Source organism: Oncorhynchus mykiss, chromosome 3 (genome assembly GCF_057628025.1).
Source record: "Oncorhynchus mykiss isolate SJ-2025 chromosome 3, ASM5762802v1, whole genome shotgun sequence".
NCBI lineage: Eukaryota > Metazoa > Chordata > Actinopteri > Salmoniformes > Salmonidae > Oncorhynchus > Oncorhynchus mykiss.
In genome coordinates this window covers 20,073,701-20,090,330 of record NC_143024.1, presented here as the reverse complement: position 1 = coordinate 20,090,330, position 16,630 = coordinate 20,073,701, and the positions used below count along the sequence as shown (strand labels likewise).

At 53.4% G+C, this 16,630-nt stretch overlaps 1 protein-coding gene across 11 annotated transcripts in view; it reads left to right on the top strand.

The window, feature by feature from the left end:
* LOC110520835 (uncharacterized) overlaps nt 1-16,630 on the top strand; it is a 36,117-nt gene that overhangs the window by 8,964 nt on the left and 10,523 nt on the right. For 6 of the 11 annotated variants that reach the window (XR_005040454.2, XR_016492534.1, XR_016492536.1 and 3 more), the window contains 2 exons: nt 7,927-8,627; nt 9,935-14,240. Coding sequence is in view for 8 of the 11 variants with exons in the window: in XM_036967919.2 (XP_036823814.2) it covers nt 8,076-8,627; nt 9,935-14,240 (4,858 nt within the window). In the remaining 3 variants the exon portion in view is untranslated. Of the gene's footprint in view, nt 1-6,152; nt 6,383-7,926; nt 8,628-9,934; nt 14,241-16,630 lie in introns of those variants that run through there. The other 5 variants (XM_090224042.1, XM_036967926.2, XM_090224039.1 and 2 more) reach the window with 3 other exon arrangements.

Sequence of the window (16,630 nt, the reverse complement as noted above, 5' to 3'; positions counted from 1 at the left end):
CTCTCTCTCTCTCTCTCTGTGTCTCTCTCTCTCTCTCTCTCTCTCTGTGTCTCTCTGTGTCTCTCTGTCTGTCTGTGTCTGTCTATCTATCTAGGTCAGGCCACAGTTGTGGTCACTGTAGAGGTGACCAGTAGTCAGAGAGATACTGAGCTCTATATGATAATATGGTCTGACTGGAAGCCTCAAGGCACTGTTGAGAGACAGATGAGTTGTTTCATAAGAGGCACAGAGAGGGAGACAGAGAGTAAAGAATGTACAACAGGGTGTGTTTTATTAGTAAATTAAGAGTATCGAGAGAGAGAGGGAGGAATGAGACATATGGGAATGAGACAGAGAGAGGGAGACAGAGAGAGGGAGGAATGAGACATAGGGGAATGAGACAGAGAGAGGGAGGAATGAGACATAGGGGAATGAGAGAGAGACTGAGACAGAGAGAGGGAGGAATGAGACATATGGGAATGAGACAGAGGGGATGATAGGGAAAGAGTTATAGGAGATGGTGGTTGTTTTGCCGTGTATTGGTCAGCACAGACTACAGAGCAAGTGTGTATGTGTGAGACACAGAGAGGGAGACACAGAGAGGGAGACACAGAGACACAGAGAGAGGGAGAGGGAGACACAGAGAGAGGGAGATGGAGACAGAGAGAGGGAGACGGAGACAGAGAGAGGGAGACGGAGACAGAGAGAGGGAGACGGAGAGAGGGAGGCAGACGGAGAGAGGGAGGCAGGGAGACGGAGACACAGAGAGGGAGACACAGAGAGGGAGATGGAGACAGAGAGAGAGAGAGAGAGAGAGAGGGAGACACAGAGAGGGAGACAGAGAGACGGAGAGTGGGAGACAGAGAGACGGATAGAGGGAGACGGAGAGAGGGAGACAGACACAGAGAGGGAGATGGAGACAGAGAGACGGAAACAGAGAGAGGGAGACACAGAGAGGGAGACAGAGAGTGGGAGACAGAGAGAGAGAGAGGGAGACAGACAGAGAGAGAGACACAGAGAGGGAGACAGACACAGAGAGGGAGACGGAGACAGACGGAAACAGAGAGAGGGAGACACAGAGAGGGAGACAGAGAGACGGAGAGTGGGAGACAGACACAGAGAGGGAGACACAGAGAGAGAGACGGAGACAGAGAGAGGGAGACGGAGAGAGGGAGACGGAGAGAGGGAGACGGAGAGAGGGAGACAGAGAGAGAGAGAGAGAGGGAGACACAGAGAGGGAGACAGAGAGACGGAGAGTGGGAGACAGAGAGACGGATAGAGGGAGACTGAGAGAGGGAGACAGACACAGAGAGGGAGATGGAGACAGAGAGAGGGAGACGGAGACAGAGAGAGGGAGACGGAGACAGAGAGAGGGAGACGGAGAGAGGGAGGCAGACGGAGAGAGGGAGGCAGGGAGACGGAGACACAGAGAGGGAGACACAGAGAGGGAGATGGAGACAGAGAGAGAGAGAGAGAGAGGGAGACACAGAGAGGGAGACAGAGAGACGGAGAGTGGGAGACAGAGAGACGGATAGAGGGAGACGGAGAGAGGGAGACAGACACAGAGTGGGAGATGGAGACAGAGAGACGGAAACAGAGAGAGGGAGACACAGAGAGGGAGTCAGAGAGTGGGAGACAGAGAGAGAGAGAGGGAGACAGACAGAGAGAGAGACACAGAGAGGGAGACAGACACAGAGAGGGAGACGGAGACAGACGGAAACAGAGAGAGGGAGACAGAGAGACGGAGAGTGGGAGACAGACACAGAGAGGGAGACACAGAGAGAGAGACGGAGACAGAGAGAGGGAGACGGAGAGAGGGAGACGGAGAGAGGGAGACGGAGAGAGGGAGACAAAGAGGGAGACGGAGACAAAGAGGGAGACAGAGAGGGAGTCGGAGACAGAGAGACGGAGACAGAGGGAGACAGAGAGGGAGTCGGAGACAGAGAGAGAGAGAGAGAGAGGGAGACACAGAGAGGGAGACAGAGAGACGGAGAGTGGGAGACAGAGAGACGGATAGAGGGAGACTGAGAGAGGGAGACAGACACAGAGAGGGAGATGGAGACAGAGAGACGGAAACAGAGAGAGGGAGACACAGAGAGGGAGACAGAGAGTGGGAGACAGAGAGAGAGAGAGGGAGACAGACAGAGAGAGAGACACAGAGAGGGAGACAGACACAGAGAGGGAGACGGAGACAGACGGAAACAGAGAGAGGGAGACGGAGAGAGGGAGGCAGACGGAGAGAGGGAGGCAGGGAGACGGAGACACAGAGAGGGAGACACAGAGAGGGAGATGGAGACAGAGAGAGAGAGAGAGAGAGGGAGACACAGAGAGGGAGACAGAGAGACGGAGAGTGGGAGACAGAGAGACGGATAGAGGGAGAGGGAGACAGACACAGAGAGGGAGATGGAGACAGAGAGACGGAAACAGAGAGAGGGAGACACAGAGAGGGAGACAGAGAGTGGGAGACAGAGAGAGAGAGAGGGAGACAGACAGAGAGAGACACAGAGAGGGAGACAGACACAGAGAGGGAGACGGAGACAGACGGAAACAGAGAGAGGGAGACACAGAGAGGGAGACAGAGAGACGGAGAGTGGGAGACAGACACAGAGAGGGAGACACAGAGAGAGAGACGGAGACGGAGAGAGGGAGACGGAGAGAGGGAGACGGAGAGAGGGAGACAAAGAGGGAGACGGAGACAGAGGGAGACAGAGAGGGAGTCGGAGACAGAGAGACGGAGACAGAGGGAGACAGAGAGGGAGTCGGAGACAGTGAGGCAGAGACAGAGAGAGGGAGACAGAGAGATGGAAACAGAGAGAGGGAGACACAGAGAGGGAGACAGAGAGTGGGAGACAGAGAGAGAGAGAGGGAGACAGACAGAGAGAGACACAGAGAGGGAGACAGACACAGAGAGGGAGACGGAGACAGACGGAAACAGAGAGAGGGAGACACAGAGAGGGAGACACAGAGAGAGAGACGGAGACAGAGAGAGGGAGACGGAGAGAGGGAGACGGAGAGTGGGAGACAGACACAGAGAGGGAGACACAGAGAGAGAGACGGAGACAGAGAGAGGGAGACGGAGAGAGGGAGACGGAGAGAGGGAGACAGAGGGAGACGGAGACAGAGGGAGACAGAGAGGGAGTCGGAGACAGAGAGACGGAGACAGAGGGAGACAGAGAGGGAGTCGGAGACAGTGAGGCAGAGACAGAGAGAGGGAGACAGAGAGATGGAGACAGAGAGAGGGAGACAAAGGGAGGGAGACGGAGACAGAGAGAGGGAGACAAAGAGGGAGACGGAGACAGAGAGAGGGAGACGGAGACAGAGACTGAGACAGGGAGGTGGAGACAGAGAGAGGGAGACAGAGAGAGAGGGAGACAAAGAGAGGGAGACAAAGAGAGGGAGACTGAGACAGAGAGAGGGAGACAAAGAGGGAGACGGAGACAGAGAGAGGGAGACGGAGACAGAGACTGAGACAGGGAGGTGGAGACAGAGAGAGGGAGACAGAGAGAGAGGGAGACAAAGAGAGGGAGACAAAGAGAGGGAGACTGAGACAGAGAGACGGAGACAAAGAGAGGGAGTCAGAGAGAGGGAGACAAAGAGGGAGACGGAGACAGAGAGAGAGAGACAGAGACGGAGACAGAGAGACGGAGACAGAGAGACGGAGACAGAGAGACGGAGACAGAGAGACGGAGACAGAGAGACGGAGACAGAGAGACGGAGACAGAGAGACGGAGACAGAGAGACGGAGACAGAGAGACGGAAAGACAGAGAGACGGAAAGACAGAGAGACAGAGGGAGACGGAGAGAGAGGGAGACGGAAAGAGGGAGACGGCGAGGGAGACGGAGACACAGAGGGAGACGGAGACAGAGGGAGACGGAGACAGATGGAGAGAGGGAGACAGAGAGACAGAGCGGGAGACAGAGACAGAGAGTGGGAGACAGAGAGAGGGAGAGAGAGTGGGAGACAGAGAGAGGGAGAGAGAGTGGGAGAGACAGAGGGAGGAGGAGAGAGGGAGACAGAGAGAGGGAGACAGAGACGGAGACAGGGAGACGGAGACAAAGAGGGAGACGGAGACAGCGAGACAGAGGGAGACGGAGAGAGAGGGAGACGGAAAGAGGGAGACGGCGAGGGAGACGGAGAGACAGAGGGAGACGGAGACAGAGGGAGACGGAGACAGATGGAGAGAGGGAGAGAGAGATGGAGACAGAGACAGAGCGGGAGACAGAGACAGAGATTGGGAGACAGAGAGAGGGAGAGAGAGTGGGAGACAGAGAGAGGGAGAGAGAGTGGGAGAGACAGAGGGAGGAGGAGAGAGGGAGACAGAGAGAGGGAGACAGAGGGTGGAGGAGAGAGGTAGACAGAGAGACGGAGACAGAGCGGGGGAGACAGAGAGAGGGAGACAGAGAGGGGGAGACAGAGAGGGGGAGACGGAGACAGAGAGATGAAGACAGAAAGAGAGAGAGGGGGAGACAGAGAGGGAGACCGAGGGAGACGGAGAGACAGAGGGAGACGGAGACAGAGGGAGACGGAGACAGATAGAGAGGGAGAGAGGGAGACAGAGAGGGGGAGGGGGAGACAGAGAGATGGAGACAGAGACAGAGAGGGGGAGACAGAGAGGGGGAGACAGAGAGGGGGAGACAGAGAGGGAGGTGGAGACAGAGAGAGGGAAGTGGAGACAGAGGGAGGTGGAGACAGAGAGAGGGAGACGGAGACAGATAGAGAGGGAGAGAGGGAGACAGAGAGAGAGGGGGAGACGGAGACAGAGAGAGAGGGGGAGACAGAGGGAGACGGAGAGATAGAGAGGGAGACAGAGGGAGATGGAGAGAGGGAGACAGAGAGGGTGAGACAGAGAGAGGGAGGTGGAGACAGAGGGAGGTGGAGACAGAGAGAGGGAGACAGAGAGAGGGAGACAGAGGGAGGGAGACAGAGGGACAGAGAGAGAGAGAGGGAGACAGAGAGAGAGGGAGACAGAGAGAGAGGGAGACAGACAGAGGGGGAGACAGAGAGGGGGGAGACAGACAGAGAGAGGGAGACAGAGAGAGGGGGAGACAGAGAGAGGGGGAGACAGACAGAGACGGAGACAGAGACGGAGACAGAGAGAGAGGGAGACAAAGACAGAGAGAGGGAGAGGGAGGCAGACAGAGAGAGAGAGGCAGACAGAGAGAGAGAGGCAGACAGAGAGAGAGAGACAGAGAGAAAGAGAGATGGACAGAGAGACGGAGACGGAGAGACAGACGGAGAGACAGACGGAGAGAGGGAGACAGAGAGGGAGACGGAGAGAGAGGCAGACAGAGAGAGACAGACAGAGAGAGGCAGACAGAGAGAGGCAGACAGAGAGAGGCAGACAGAGAGAGGCAGACAGAGAGAGGGAGACAGAGAGAGGGAGACAGAGAGTAAACTATGGCTGTTCAGGGGAACGTTATTGTTGGGTGTGTTACTTGCCATAGCATCACATTAAAAGTCAATTTACAATGGGGTCAATGAAAAGCTTACTTGACTTAGAGGAAACCAGGGGAGGGGGAGGAATTCACACTCGTTTCCAAAAATACGTTTTGCCCGTTCCTTCGAATTTGTGTTACACCACTACTGAGAAGGGAGGAGGGGAAAGTTCTGGAGGATGTGAATGGAAGGATTGAGGTTGAAGAGGAGAAAAAGACTGAAGAGAAGAGGGGGAGAAAATATGGTTTTCATTAACATGGATACGGTGCCTGGTGCTGGGTTGACCGTTTTACTGTGTGGTCTGTTCAGAAAGAGAGAGAGAGAGAGTTGCAAAGGGTTGCTGACAGACATGAAACAGAAGGTTGGAGAGAAACGAGAGAAAGGTGGAGTACAGTAGAGGGGAGGGAGGGAGGGAGGGAGGGAGGGTGGGAGGGAGGGAGGGAGGGAAAGGTAGCAGGATTATAGTGTGGAGGGAAGTAGAAGTTGGTATCGAGCATGAGCCCTTAGATCCGTGATCCCTTCACGAACGAAAGAAAGAAAGAAAGAGGAAGGAAGGAAGGAATGATACCTTTTTAAAGGATTTGAAAAGAGTTTTCCAGTAAGTGCAGGCATTCTTGGAAAGGGCTGCTCTGCTGAGTATGATTGGTCCCCTGGGGTTCCGTTCAGTGAGGTCATCAGTGAGGTCATCATCTGAATCATCTCCTGAGTGACTTTACTGCCATCTGCTTCATACGACCACACACACACACACACACACACACACACACGTACGTACACCACACACACACACACCATACACACGCGGCTAGGGAAATTGTGTTGCAGCATTTTCTTCAGGACTTTGGACGGAGAGAGCGGAGGAAAGAGAGGGAGCTGACTCCAGTTGTAGGGTTTAGTAGAGTGTCGGGTTGCCAGGCTGGGTGATGCTGTGGTCAGCTGCAGTGGAGAACAGGACATAGCCTACTTGTAAGCTGACATTTAGCTGGTGTCTTTTGTCGTCTGTTATAAGCATTATAGTAAGAGCCATAGAGGCAGTATAGTTTCTGTGTTTTCACCTTCTTCTGTTATAAGCATGATAGTAAGAGCCATAGAGGCAGTATAGTTTCTGTGTTTTCACCTTCTTCTGTTATAAGCATGATAGTAAGAGCCATAGAGGCAGTATAGTTTCTGTGTTTTCACCTTCTTCTGTTATAAGCATGATAGTAAGAGCCATAGAGGCAGTATAGTTTCTGTGTTTTCACCTTCTTCTGTTATAAGCATGATAGTAAGAGCCATAGAGGCAGTATAGTTTCTGTGTTTTCACCTTCTTCTGTTATAAGCATGATAGTAAGAGCCATAGAGGCAGTATAGTTTCTGTGTTTTCACCTTCTTCTGTTATAAGCATGATAGTAAGAGCCATAGAGGCAGTATAGTTTCTGTGTTTTCACCTTCTTCTGTTATAAGCATGATAGTAAGAGCCATAGAGGCAGTATAGTTTCTGTTTTCACCTTCTTCTGTTATAAGCATGATAGTAAGAGCCATAGAGGCAGTATAGTTTCTGTGTTTTCACCTTCTTCTGTTATAAGCATTATAGTAAGAGCCATAGAGGCAGTATAGTTTCTGTGTTTTCACCTTCTTCTGTTATAAGCATGATAGTAAGAGCCATAGAGGCAGTATAGTTTCTGTTTTCACCTTGTTCTGTTATAAGCATGATAGTAAGAGCCATAGAGGCAGTATAGTTTCTGTGTTTTCACCTTCTTCTGTTATAAGCATGATAGTAAGAGCCATAGAGGCAGTATAGTTTCTGTGTTTTCACCTTCTTCTGTTATAAGCATGATAGTAAGAGCCATAGAGGCAGTATAGTTTCTGTTTTCACCTTCTTCTGTTATAAGCATGATAGTAAGAGCCATAGAGGCAGTATAGTTTCTGTGTTTTCACCTTCTTCTGTTATAAGCATTATAGTAAGAGCCATGGAGGCAGTATAGTTTCTGTGTTTTCACCTTCTTCTGTTATAAGCATGATAGTAAAAGCCATAGAGGCAGTATAGTTTCTGTGTTTTCACCTTCTTCTGTTATAAGCATGATAGTAAGAGCCATAGAGGCAGTATAGTTTCTGTGTTTTCACCTTCTTCTGTTATAAGCATGATAGTAAGAGCCATAGAGGCAGTATAGTTTCTGTGTTTTCACCTTCTTCTGTTATAAGCATGATAGTAAGAGCCATAGAGGCAGTATAGTTTCTGTGTTTTCACCTTCTTCTGTTATAAGCATTATAGTAAGAGCCATGGAGGCAGTATAGTTTCTGTGTTTTCACCTTCTTCTGTTATAAGCATGATAGTAAGAGCCATAGAGGCAGTATAGTTTCTGTGTTTTCACCTTCTTGTAAAGTACTTTACATTTGGATTGTCACTCTGTGGTTTTTCAGTAAAGCTGACAGAGACTCCTGTTGTTGTTGTATTACTGCTACTAATGTCTGATGTCCGTGAAATGACCTCTTTCTCTGTCTGTTTCTCTCTTTCACTCCATCCTTCTCAGTTCAAGTCTGACTGACTGACAGACAGAGCGACAAAGCGCTGGACAGAAAGCCTTTTGATATTTGATCTCTGGACAATACCTGTTCCCTTCCACCCTGGGTGCTGCCCCCCCCACCCCTCCCCCCTCACCCCTCCCCCCTCACATCTCTGATGGACCAGAGAGCGAAGGGGGGCCCATCTCTACCTCCACCATCCTCACTGCCTCTCCTCCCCACAGCCCCACCACAGCAGTACCCAGAGAAAGAGGTAGGCGGTGGGACGAGGAAGAGGACAGAGAAGGAAGGAGGTGGTGCAGTACTGGAGGTGCTCATTGAGGGGTGCTGTGGTGCTGCAGGGCAGAGACAGCTCCCATTCCCAGGCAGAGAGAGGAGCTGCACTGAGGGCAATGTGAGGCTGAGGATCGGAGTCCAAACGGCCAAACGCACCAAGAAACTCCCCAGGACCCTGGAGGGCTACGAGTGTAAACCCACCATCAGGACGTACCAGAGGCCTGGGAGGGGGAGTCAGGAGGTAGGGGGGAGTGGGCAGGGGAACCGTCCTCAGGAGGAGGGGGACGGAGAGCAGAACCAGGGGTCAGACCCCAGCACCACCCAGACCAGGAAGATACACTCCTCCCTGCCTCCGTCTTCATCATCATCATCATCAGCCCCTACAACCACCCCTCCCAGCCCAGCCAACCCTCAGACTGCGCCAGCCAAACAGGTAGGAAGAGAACCACCTCCACCTCACGGAATACCTGACTTTTTAACCACTTACTACTCATTTATTACATTGACTAGTTCTTCAGTTCTGCTTTATATACCGGGTCCCCTACAAATCTCTCCAGTGGGAAGAACTATTCCCATTTGACACAATTCTATATTATTACACATTTATGTAGGCTTGTGTATGATATGCATTAGTGTTCAGTATGTGTGTTTCCTATTCATCCAGGCGTGTTATCCGGTCCAGAACACTCAGTGGTTCCTAATAATAATAAGGTCAAGTGAGTGATTGTCTGGATAGAGGAACTTAAACAGCAGTAGCAGTGGTGCATTAGAATATAGAGAACAGGACTATTAATAGTCACACAGCACAGCAACTATTAGCAGCTGATCCAGACATTGGTCCATCAGCTCTTATGACAATCACCCACCCCAGAGAGTAGATTATTGCTTTAGCTGCAAACACCAGTCAGGCTGCAACAGCGCAGCTCCCAAATTACAGGACAAGCATGAAATGTCAAGCCTCCTCATCTCTATTCGTGGCCATTTATAGCTACCAATAGCACAGCTGCCTTTCTCTCTAGTTCTCTCTCTACCCTGTCTCTTTCTCTCTGTCTATTTTTACCTCCCCTCTTTTCTCTACCTGCTCTCATTTCTCTTTCTCTCCACCTCTCTCTCTCTTTCTCGATCGCTCAATTTCTCCTCTTGCTGGGTCAACCTCATTTCAGTCTCCATCACCTCAGCTTCTCTCCTCCCCATGTGTCCTAATTTCTCTCTTTCTCTCGCTCTCTCTTCTTCTCTCACGCTCTCTCTCTTTTCCTCTCTCTCTCTTCCTCTCACACTCTCTCTCTCTTCCTCTCTTTCTGTCTCTTACTGTTTCTCTCTCTTTGTCATTGTGTCCTTTAGCTGTCTTCCAACAGGCTTGCACCAGCACCCCACCCTTACTGTTTCTCTCTCTTGTTTGCTCTCCTTTTCCCTCCCTCTTTCTCTTTCCTCTCCCTGTCCTCTCTCTGACCCACTAATGAACTATGCAGCTCTGAAACACAGTACATGTACATACCTCTACTTCCTTGTTAGCAAGGGCACAATGCTGTAAATGATTAGAAAATAGCCATTTTGTAATACATTAACAGAACTCTATCATAGGTCTAACTGGGATTCTTTTGAATAAATATTTCTTTAAAATATTTTGGATTATATTAAAATCCTTAACTGTAAATTACCTAGATCTTTTCTGATAGATGACATAATAAATTACCAATCTGATCTGATAACAATGTGTTTATAACCATGTTTTCATCCCAGCAGGTCCCTGTGAACCTGGGCTATAAGAAGTCAGACACCCTAACGGAGAAACCATGGCACCCTGACCCACCTGATGCCCACAGCAAACTACCTTCACCTGCCCAAATGAACCAGGCAATCGCCTCTGACCCCACAGCTTCATCCCCCCATTCCCCCCCTCCCTCATCACCCCATTCCCCCTTGGTAAAGGACCCTAGCAGTGAGGCAGGTGTTAAGGGTGATGGAGGTATGCTAAATGGGGGAGTACCTACAGTCACCTGCCATCCTACCAGACTCACAAAGGTCAAAGGTCGCAAACAGAACTGTTCTTCCTCAGCCGCCCCCACTAACGTGAACTCAACAACAAGACCTCCAGCCTCCAGCCCCCATCAGGCCGACCTTGCAGCCCAGGACAGGACTACAGGCTTCAGCTGCCCTCCTACACCACCTCCATTCACACCTCTACTTCTAGACCAGAGAGGAGCCCCAGTGGCTGATGGGAGACTGAGTCCTGCTGCCTCCCTCACCAGCCTGAGCAGGGGACCATTACGACCGTCCTCTGTGGGAAATGAGAGAGGGAAGGAGGAGAAAGCCAAGAAGAAGAAAGAGAAAGATGACAAAGTGAGGGGTGAGAAAGGGAAGGGTAAGAGAGGGGAGAAGGGGAGAGGGAAGGAGGACAGAGGGAGGAATGAGAGTCCAAAGATGGACAGAGATGAGAGAGGGAAGGAAGGAACTGGGATGGATGAGAGCGGGAGGGATATGATGGGGAAGGAGGAGAGAAATGGGGACGAGGACAAGGAAAGAGAGAAGCCCAGAGACTTGAGGATGAATAAATCGCCCTCTTCTACAAAGTGTCAGATGTCTGAGGTTCAGAGCAGGAAGACAGGTACACCCAGCCCAGACCTGACCAGCGGAACATGGGAATCAGATGATATTGGTGTCCCCTCAAGACCCACCGTCTCTCCCTCCAACCCATCCACTGCCTCCTCTCCCCTCACTTCCCTCCCTCCTCCCCCTCTCTCTGTCCACTCTTCCTCTCCTCCTACCTCCCCCCGAGAGCAGGACAGCCGTCCGCTGAAGAAGCGTAAAACCCGACGGCCAAGCTGGACCAGGCTGGTGAACCGGGCACAGAGACTGGCAGAGAACCCAGATGGCCGCCAAGATGGCCCCTTAGTTGCCCCACAGACCCCCACTACCCCCCAGACACCCGCAACTACTAACTCACCCAACTTTCGGTCAGCTGAGTCATGCCTATCCCCCTCCATTCCCCCACCCTCCAGTCCGTCCTCCCTCTCCCTTTCTACCTCCACCCCTGTGAGACCCAGACCAGCAGGGCGATCCCCATCCCCTACCCAGTCTCACCTGTTGACCTCTGACCCTAGCCCTTCACCTGGACCTGGCCGTCCTGTCTCTCAGGCCAGAAAAAGGGGTCGCCCCAAATCCCAAACCTCGAGCTTGGACGAACCCCAACCCAGACACTCCCCTAAACCTACCCAAGCTGAGATGCTCCCTCATGGGCATGATGAGACTCCGGACCCCCATGTGCTCAACCCAGTGCTGGATCACAGTCCCACCCTCACCAATCCCTCTAGCCCCAACCCCACGCCCAGGAAACGAGGTCGCCCCAAACGGCTGCCCCCCTCCCCCCTCCTCCCCAAACAGACTCCCCAGGACCAGAACAGGGGTACACTGACCCCCTCTGGAGGTGAGGAGGGGGGTAAAGACTTCCCCTCTGAAAAGGGGAACAGGAAGCTGAGGATGAGGAGCATCATAGGAGAGATGAAGAGGAGGAAGAAGAGGAGGCTACTCAGGGAAATGCTTTCTGGGTGTGGAGGGGGGAAGGAGGGGAGAGGAAGAGAGGGAGGTAGAGAGAACTCTCGTGGGTGTGCAGGAGGGGTTTGTGGATCGGCCACAGCACCCTCCCTGTCCTCCTCCTTTGGGGGTAAACTAGGTCCCCAGATCAACGTGAGTAAGAGGGGGACCATCTACATGGGGAAGAGGAGAGGACGCAAACCCAAAGCTCCAGCTAACTCTAACCCTGCCTCTCAGTCCACACTGTTCACCAGTCTCTCTAGTTCCTCTCTCTTCTCCTCTCCCCAGGCCCATCCTCCCCTCTCTCACCCATTCCCCTCCCCATCTCTCACCCACTCCAGTGGAGCCCAGAGCCCTTACAGTGATGGAGGCTGCACAGAACCTGCTCCCTCCCTCTTCCTCCCCCACACCTTCTCCCTCCCCTCACCCTCCTCCTCCTGTGCATCGCCACGTCCTCTCTCCTCCTCCTTCTCCTCCTGCTCATCCCTCTCTCCCTCCCTAAAGAGGAGTTCTCCAGGTCAGGGACGACATCCCCTCTTCCACCATCCCTCCAGCAGACTCTCTTCTCCTCCTCTTCCTCACCCTCTTTACCCCCATCTGCCTGTCTTCCCCACACACCTGAAAGAAGCCACACCCTCACCTATCAGTAAATCACACAGCAAGGAGATGTTGCCTAGTGATAGTGTGATTGGAATGGACCACAACACTATCTCAGAGAGGGGGGAAAGGAGGGGCCGAGGGAGAGGGGGGGTAACCATGGGAATGACCTCAGATGTCACCCGGTCAGTGTTCCGGACAGGTTTAGGGGTCAACCTGAAGGGTCAGAGACAACCCTCACCCTCCATGTTACTAGAACACCCCCCTCCTGTACCCTCACCCATCAGAGTGTCAGCCTCACCCCCCCCTCCCCCCTCTGCCTCCCACAGACACACTCCTCCTTCTGACTTAGTGGAACCCAGAGACAGACACAGGCACAGGCGGAGGGGGTACGAATGTCCCTATACCTGCCCCCCCTGCCCCTGCCTAGGGCACAACCAGCGCTCCCACCTGGACCACTGCCCCTGCCTAGGGCACAACACACACAAGAGACAGAAACACAAACACAAGAGGAAGTACCAGCACCTGCTCATGCATGCGCACGACCCAGACTTCCTCTCTGAACTGGACGATCTCATTGGGCAGTTCAGCGAGGTCCGCATTGGGCGCCACCGTGATTGGGCCAAAGCTGGATTGGGGCAGGATCTCGATGAGAGTGGGGAGAAAAGACGGCACTCTTCCTTATTGCCATCGCAAAATTTCCGCTCAAACGTTTACAGAATCGACTTGAGTGGATACTACTCGCCTCACCCCCTGTCTTACCCCCCCCACCCCTCCTTCTCCCCGCTCCACCCCCACCCCTGCCACGGCCTGCCTTATGGCAGCAGAAAGCCAGAGCTGAGGTTGAGGTGTGGCTGTCCCACCAAGCCCTGTGAGTCCTTAGACCAGGGTGACTGTGGCCAGGGGCGGAGGTGTGCCTTACAGGGTATCACAGGGCACCTCCACCCCTCCTCTCTCAGTACCCCCCTGGCCTCCGCCACCACCTCTTCCACACCCCCCATGCCTCTGGGTTTTGGCTACTACAGAGGCTATCCTCTGACCATGGCCCATTACCCAAATCCCCACCCCTCCTTTCCCCTGCCTCCCCCTCACCCCTACGCCCCCCACCTCCACCCCCCTCACCTCCTCCTCAACCCAGCCAGGTTCCACAGGAGGAGGAGCAGGCAGCTGAGGGAGGCTGGGTTGGGTGGAGGTGGAGGTGAGGACGTGGGGGTTATGGGTGAGGGAAAGAGGGCCGGGGTCCGTTCCTGTCCAGCAGGGTCCGTCCCTGGTCGGTCCTGTGTCTGTGGGGGGAGTGAACACAAGCTCAGACACAAACATCGTCACAGACAGCGTGATCGTGACGGAAAGGAAGAAGAGGATGAGAGAGTTGCAGGGTCACAGCTAAGGTCAGAGTTCACCACAGGGTCAGGAGGAAGTAGAAAGACTGGAGGACAAGGGAGTGCTGGGTTGATGGAGTCTCCACGGCAACATAGGCACGGCAAATACCCCTCTTCTTTCTTCTCTGCTTCTGCTAAACCAGCCTCTTCATCATCATCATCAGAGAGGCTCAAACACACACCCCTCACCTGTCTTGGCTCCTCTCACCTGTCCTCTTTCGGGGAGGGCTGGGGGGTTCGCCAGAACCCCTGGCTGAGGAGAGGGGGGCTGGGGGCAGGATTCAGACCCCTCGATCCCACCTGGGGCACTCTGACAGAAGAGCAGAGGACAGCCGCTGTGGGGGGGTCAGAGAGAGAGGCGGGGGAGAGACACACACCCTGTCACAGCAAATTCACCCCCCCGACACACACCAACCTCTTCACCTCCTCTGCCACCAGTGGGAGGGGCATGAGGAGCGGAAGAGACAATTGGAGACCAGGGAGTCAAGACGGGTCACTGAGGAGTGAGGAGCCATCACAGACAGAGAGGAGAGGCACAGGTGAGTGACTGAGTGACTGACTGAGTGAGTGACTGAGTGAGTGACTGAGTGAGTGACTGAGTGACTGAGTGACTGAGTGACTGAGTGACTGAGTGAGTGAGTGAGTGAGTGAGTGAGTGAGTGAGTGAGTGAGTGAGTGAGTGAGTGAGTGAGTGAGTGAGTGAGTGAGAGTGAGAGAGAGAGAGAGAGAGAATAGTATTGAAGCCAGGCACCCAGGCTAGACATACTACAGTGACAGCCGGTTTTCACATAGCAGAGACAGTAGTAAGGTTGGTAGACTGTCCTTCTCTCAGGTCTATGTAATCAGTACATCAAACATTATATTGGGGAGGAAATTAGTCTCTGTTATTTTTATTACCACAGCAAGTTAGAGACTTGAACAGAGAACCTGCATGACACATGAACTGTCACATATACACGCACGCAGGAGAGGGGGGCTGAGGGCAGTACACTCGCACATTATTTTCCCCTCATTTATTGGTTCATTCTCACAGTCTGTTAATAACCCTTCCAGTCAGATCTGCCAGAGATCTTAGAAATGTCTCTGGTTGTGAAGTTGGCTGCCTGCTGTGCTGTTTGAGCCCTGGGCTATGAAGCTATGAGCAGAACACAGTCATTAGTTAACCACCAGTCTCTATGTATGGTCCTGTTCATGTGTCACTGTCTCAGCTGCTGTTTGTCTGCCTGCCTGCATGGCCAATGTACTGTACACTGTCTACCTGGCTGGCTGGCCAACATACTGTACACTGTCTGTCTGGCTGGCTGGCCGGCCAACATACTGTACACTGTCTGCCTGGCTGGCTGGCCGGCCAACATACTGTACACTGTCTGTCTGGCTGGCTGGCCGGTCGGCCAACATACTGTACACTGTCTGTCTGGCTGGCTGGCCAACATACTGAACACTGTCTACCTGGCTGGCTGGCCAACATACTGTACACTGTCTGTCTGGCTGGCTGGCCAACATACTGTACACTGTCTACCTGGCTGGCTGGCCAACATACTGAACACTGTCTACCTGGCTGGCTGGCCAACATACTGTACACTGTCTGTCTGGCTGGCTGGCCAACATACTGAACACTGTCTACCTGGCTGGCTGGCCAACATACTGTACACTGTCTGCCTGGCTGGCTGGCCGGCCAACATACTGTACACTGTCTGCCTGGCTGGCTGGCCGGCCAACATACTGTACACTGTCTGTCTGGCTGGCTGGCCGGTCGGCCAACATACTGTACACTGTCTGTCTGGCTGGCCGGTCGGCCAACATACTGTACACTGTCTGCCTGGCTGGCTGGCCGGCCAACATACTGTACACTGTCTGCCTGGCTGGCTGGCCGGCCAACATACTGTACACTGTCTGCCTGGCTGGCTGGCCGGCCAACATACTGTACACTGTCTGTCTGGCTGGCTGGCCAACATACTGTACACTGTCTGCCTGGCTGGCTGGCCGGCCGGCCAACATACTGTACACTGTCTGCCTGGCTGGCTGGCCGGCCAACATACTGTACACTGTCTGCCTGGCTGGCTGGCCGGCCAACATACTGTACACTGTCTGCCTGGCTGGCTGGCTGGCCAACATACTGTACACTGTCTGCCTGGCTGGCTGGCTGGCCAACATACTGTACACTGTCTGCCTGGCTGGCTGGCCGGCCGGCCAACATACTGTACACTGTCTGCCTGGCTGGCTGGCTGGCCAACATACTGTACACTGTCTGCCTGGCTGGCTGGCTGGCTGGCTGGCAAACATACTGTACTGTACACTGCCTGGCTGGCTGGCCAACATGCTGTACTGTACACTGCCTGGCTGGCTGGCCAACATACTGTACTGTACACTGCACGGCTGGGCAACATACTGTACTGTACACTGCCTGCCTGGCTGGCTGGCCAACATACTGTACTGTACACTGCCTGGCTGGTCAACATACTGTACTGTACACTGCCTGGCTGGTCAACATATTGTACTGTACACTGCCTGCCTGGCTGGCTGGTCAACATACTGTACTGTACACTGCCTGGCTGGTCAACATACTGTACTGTACACTGTCTGCCTGGCTGGCTGGTCAACATACTGTACTGTACACTGCCTGGCTGGCTGGCCAACATACTGTACACTCTCTGTCTGGCTGGCTGGCCAACATACTGTACACTGTCTGCCTGGCTGGCTGGTCAACATACTGTACTGTACACTGCCTGGCTGGCTGGCCAACATACTGTATACTGTCTGTCTGGCTGGCTGGCCAACATACTGTACACTGTCTGCCTGGCTGGCTGGCCGGCCAACATACTGTACACTGTCTGCCTGGCTGGCTGGCCGGCCAACATACTGTACACTGTCTGTCTGGCTGGCTGGCTGGCCAACATACTGTACACTGTCTGCCTGGCTGGCTGGCTGG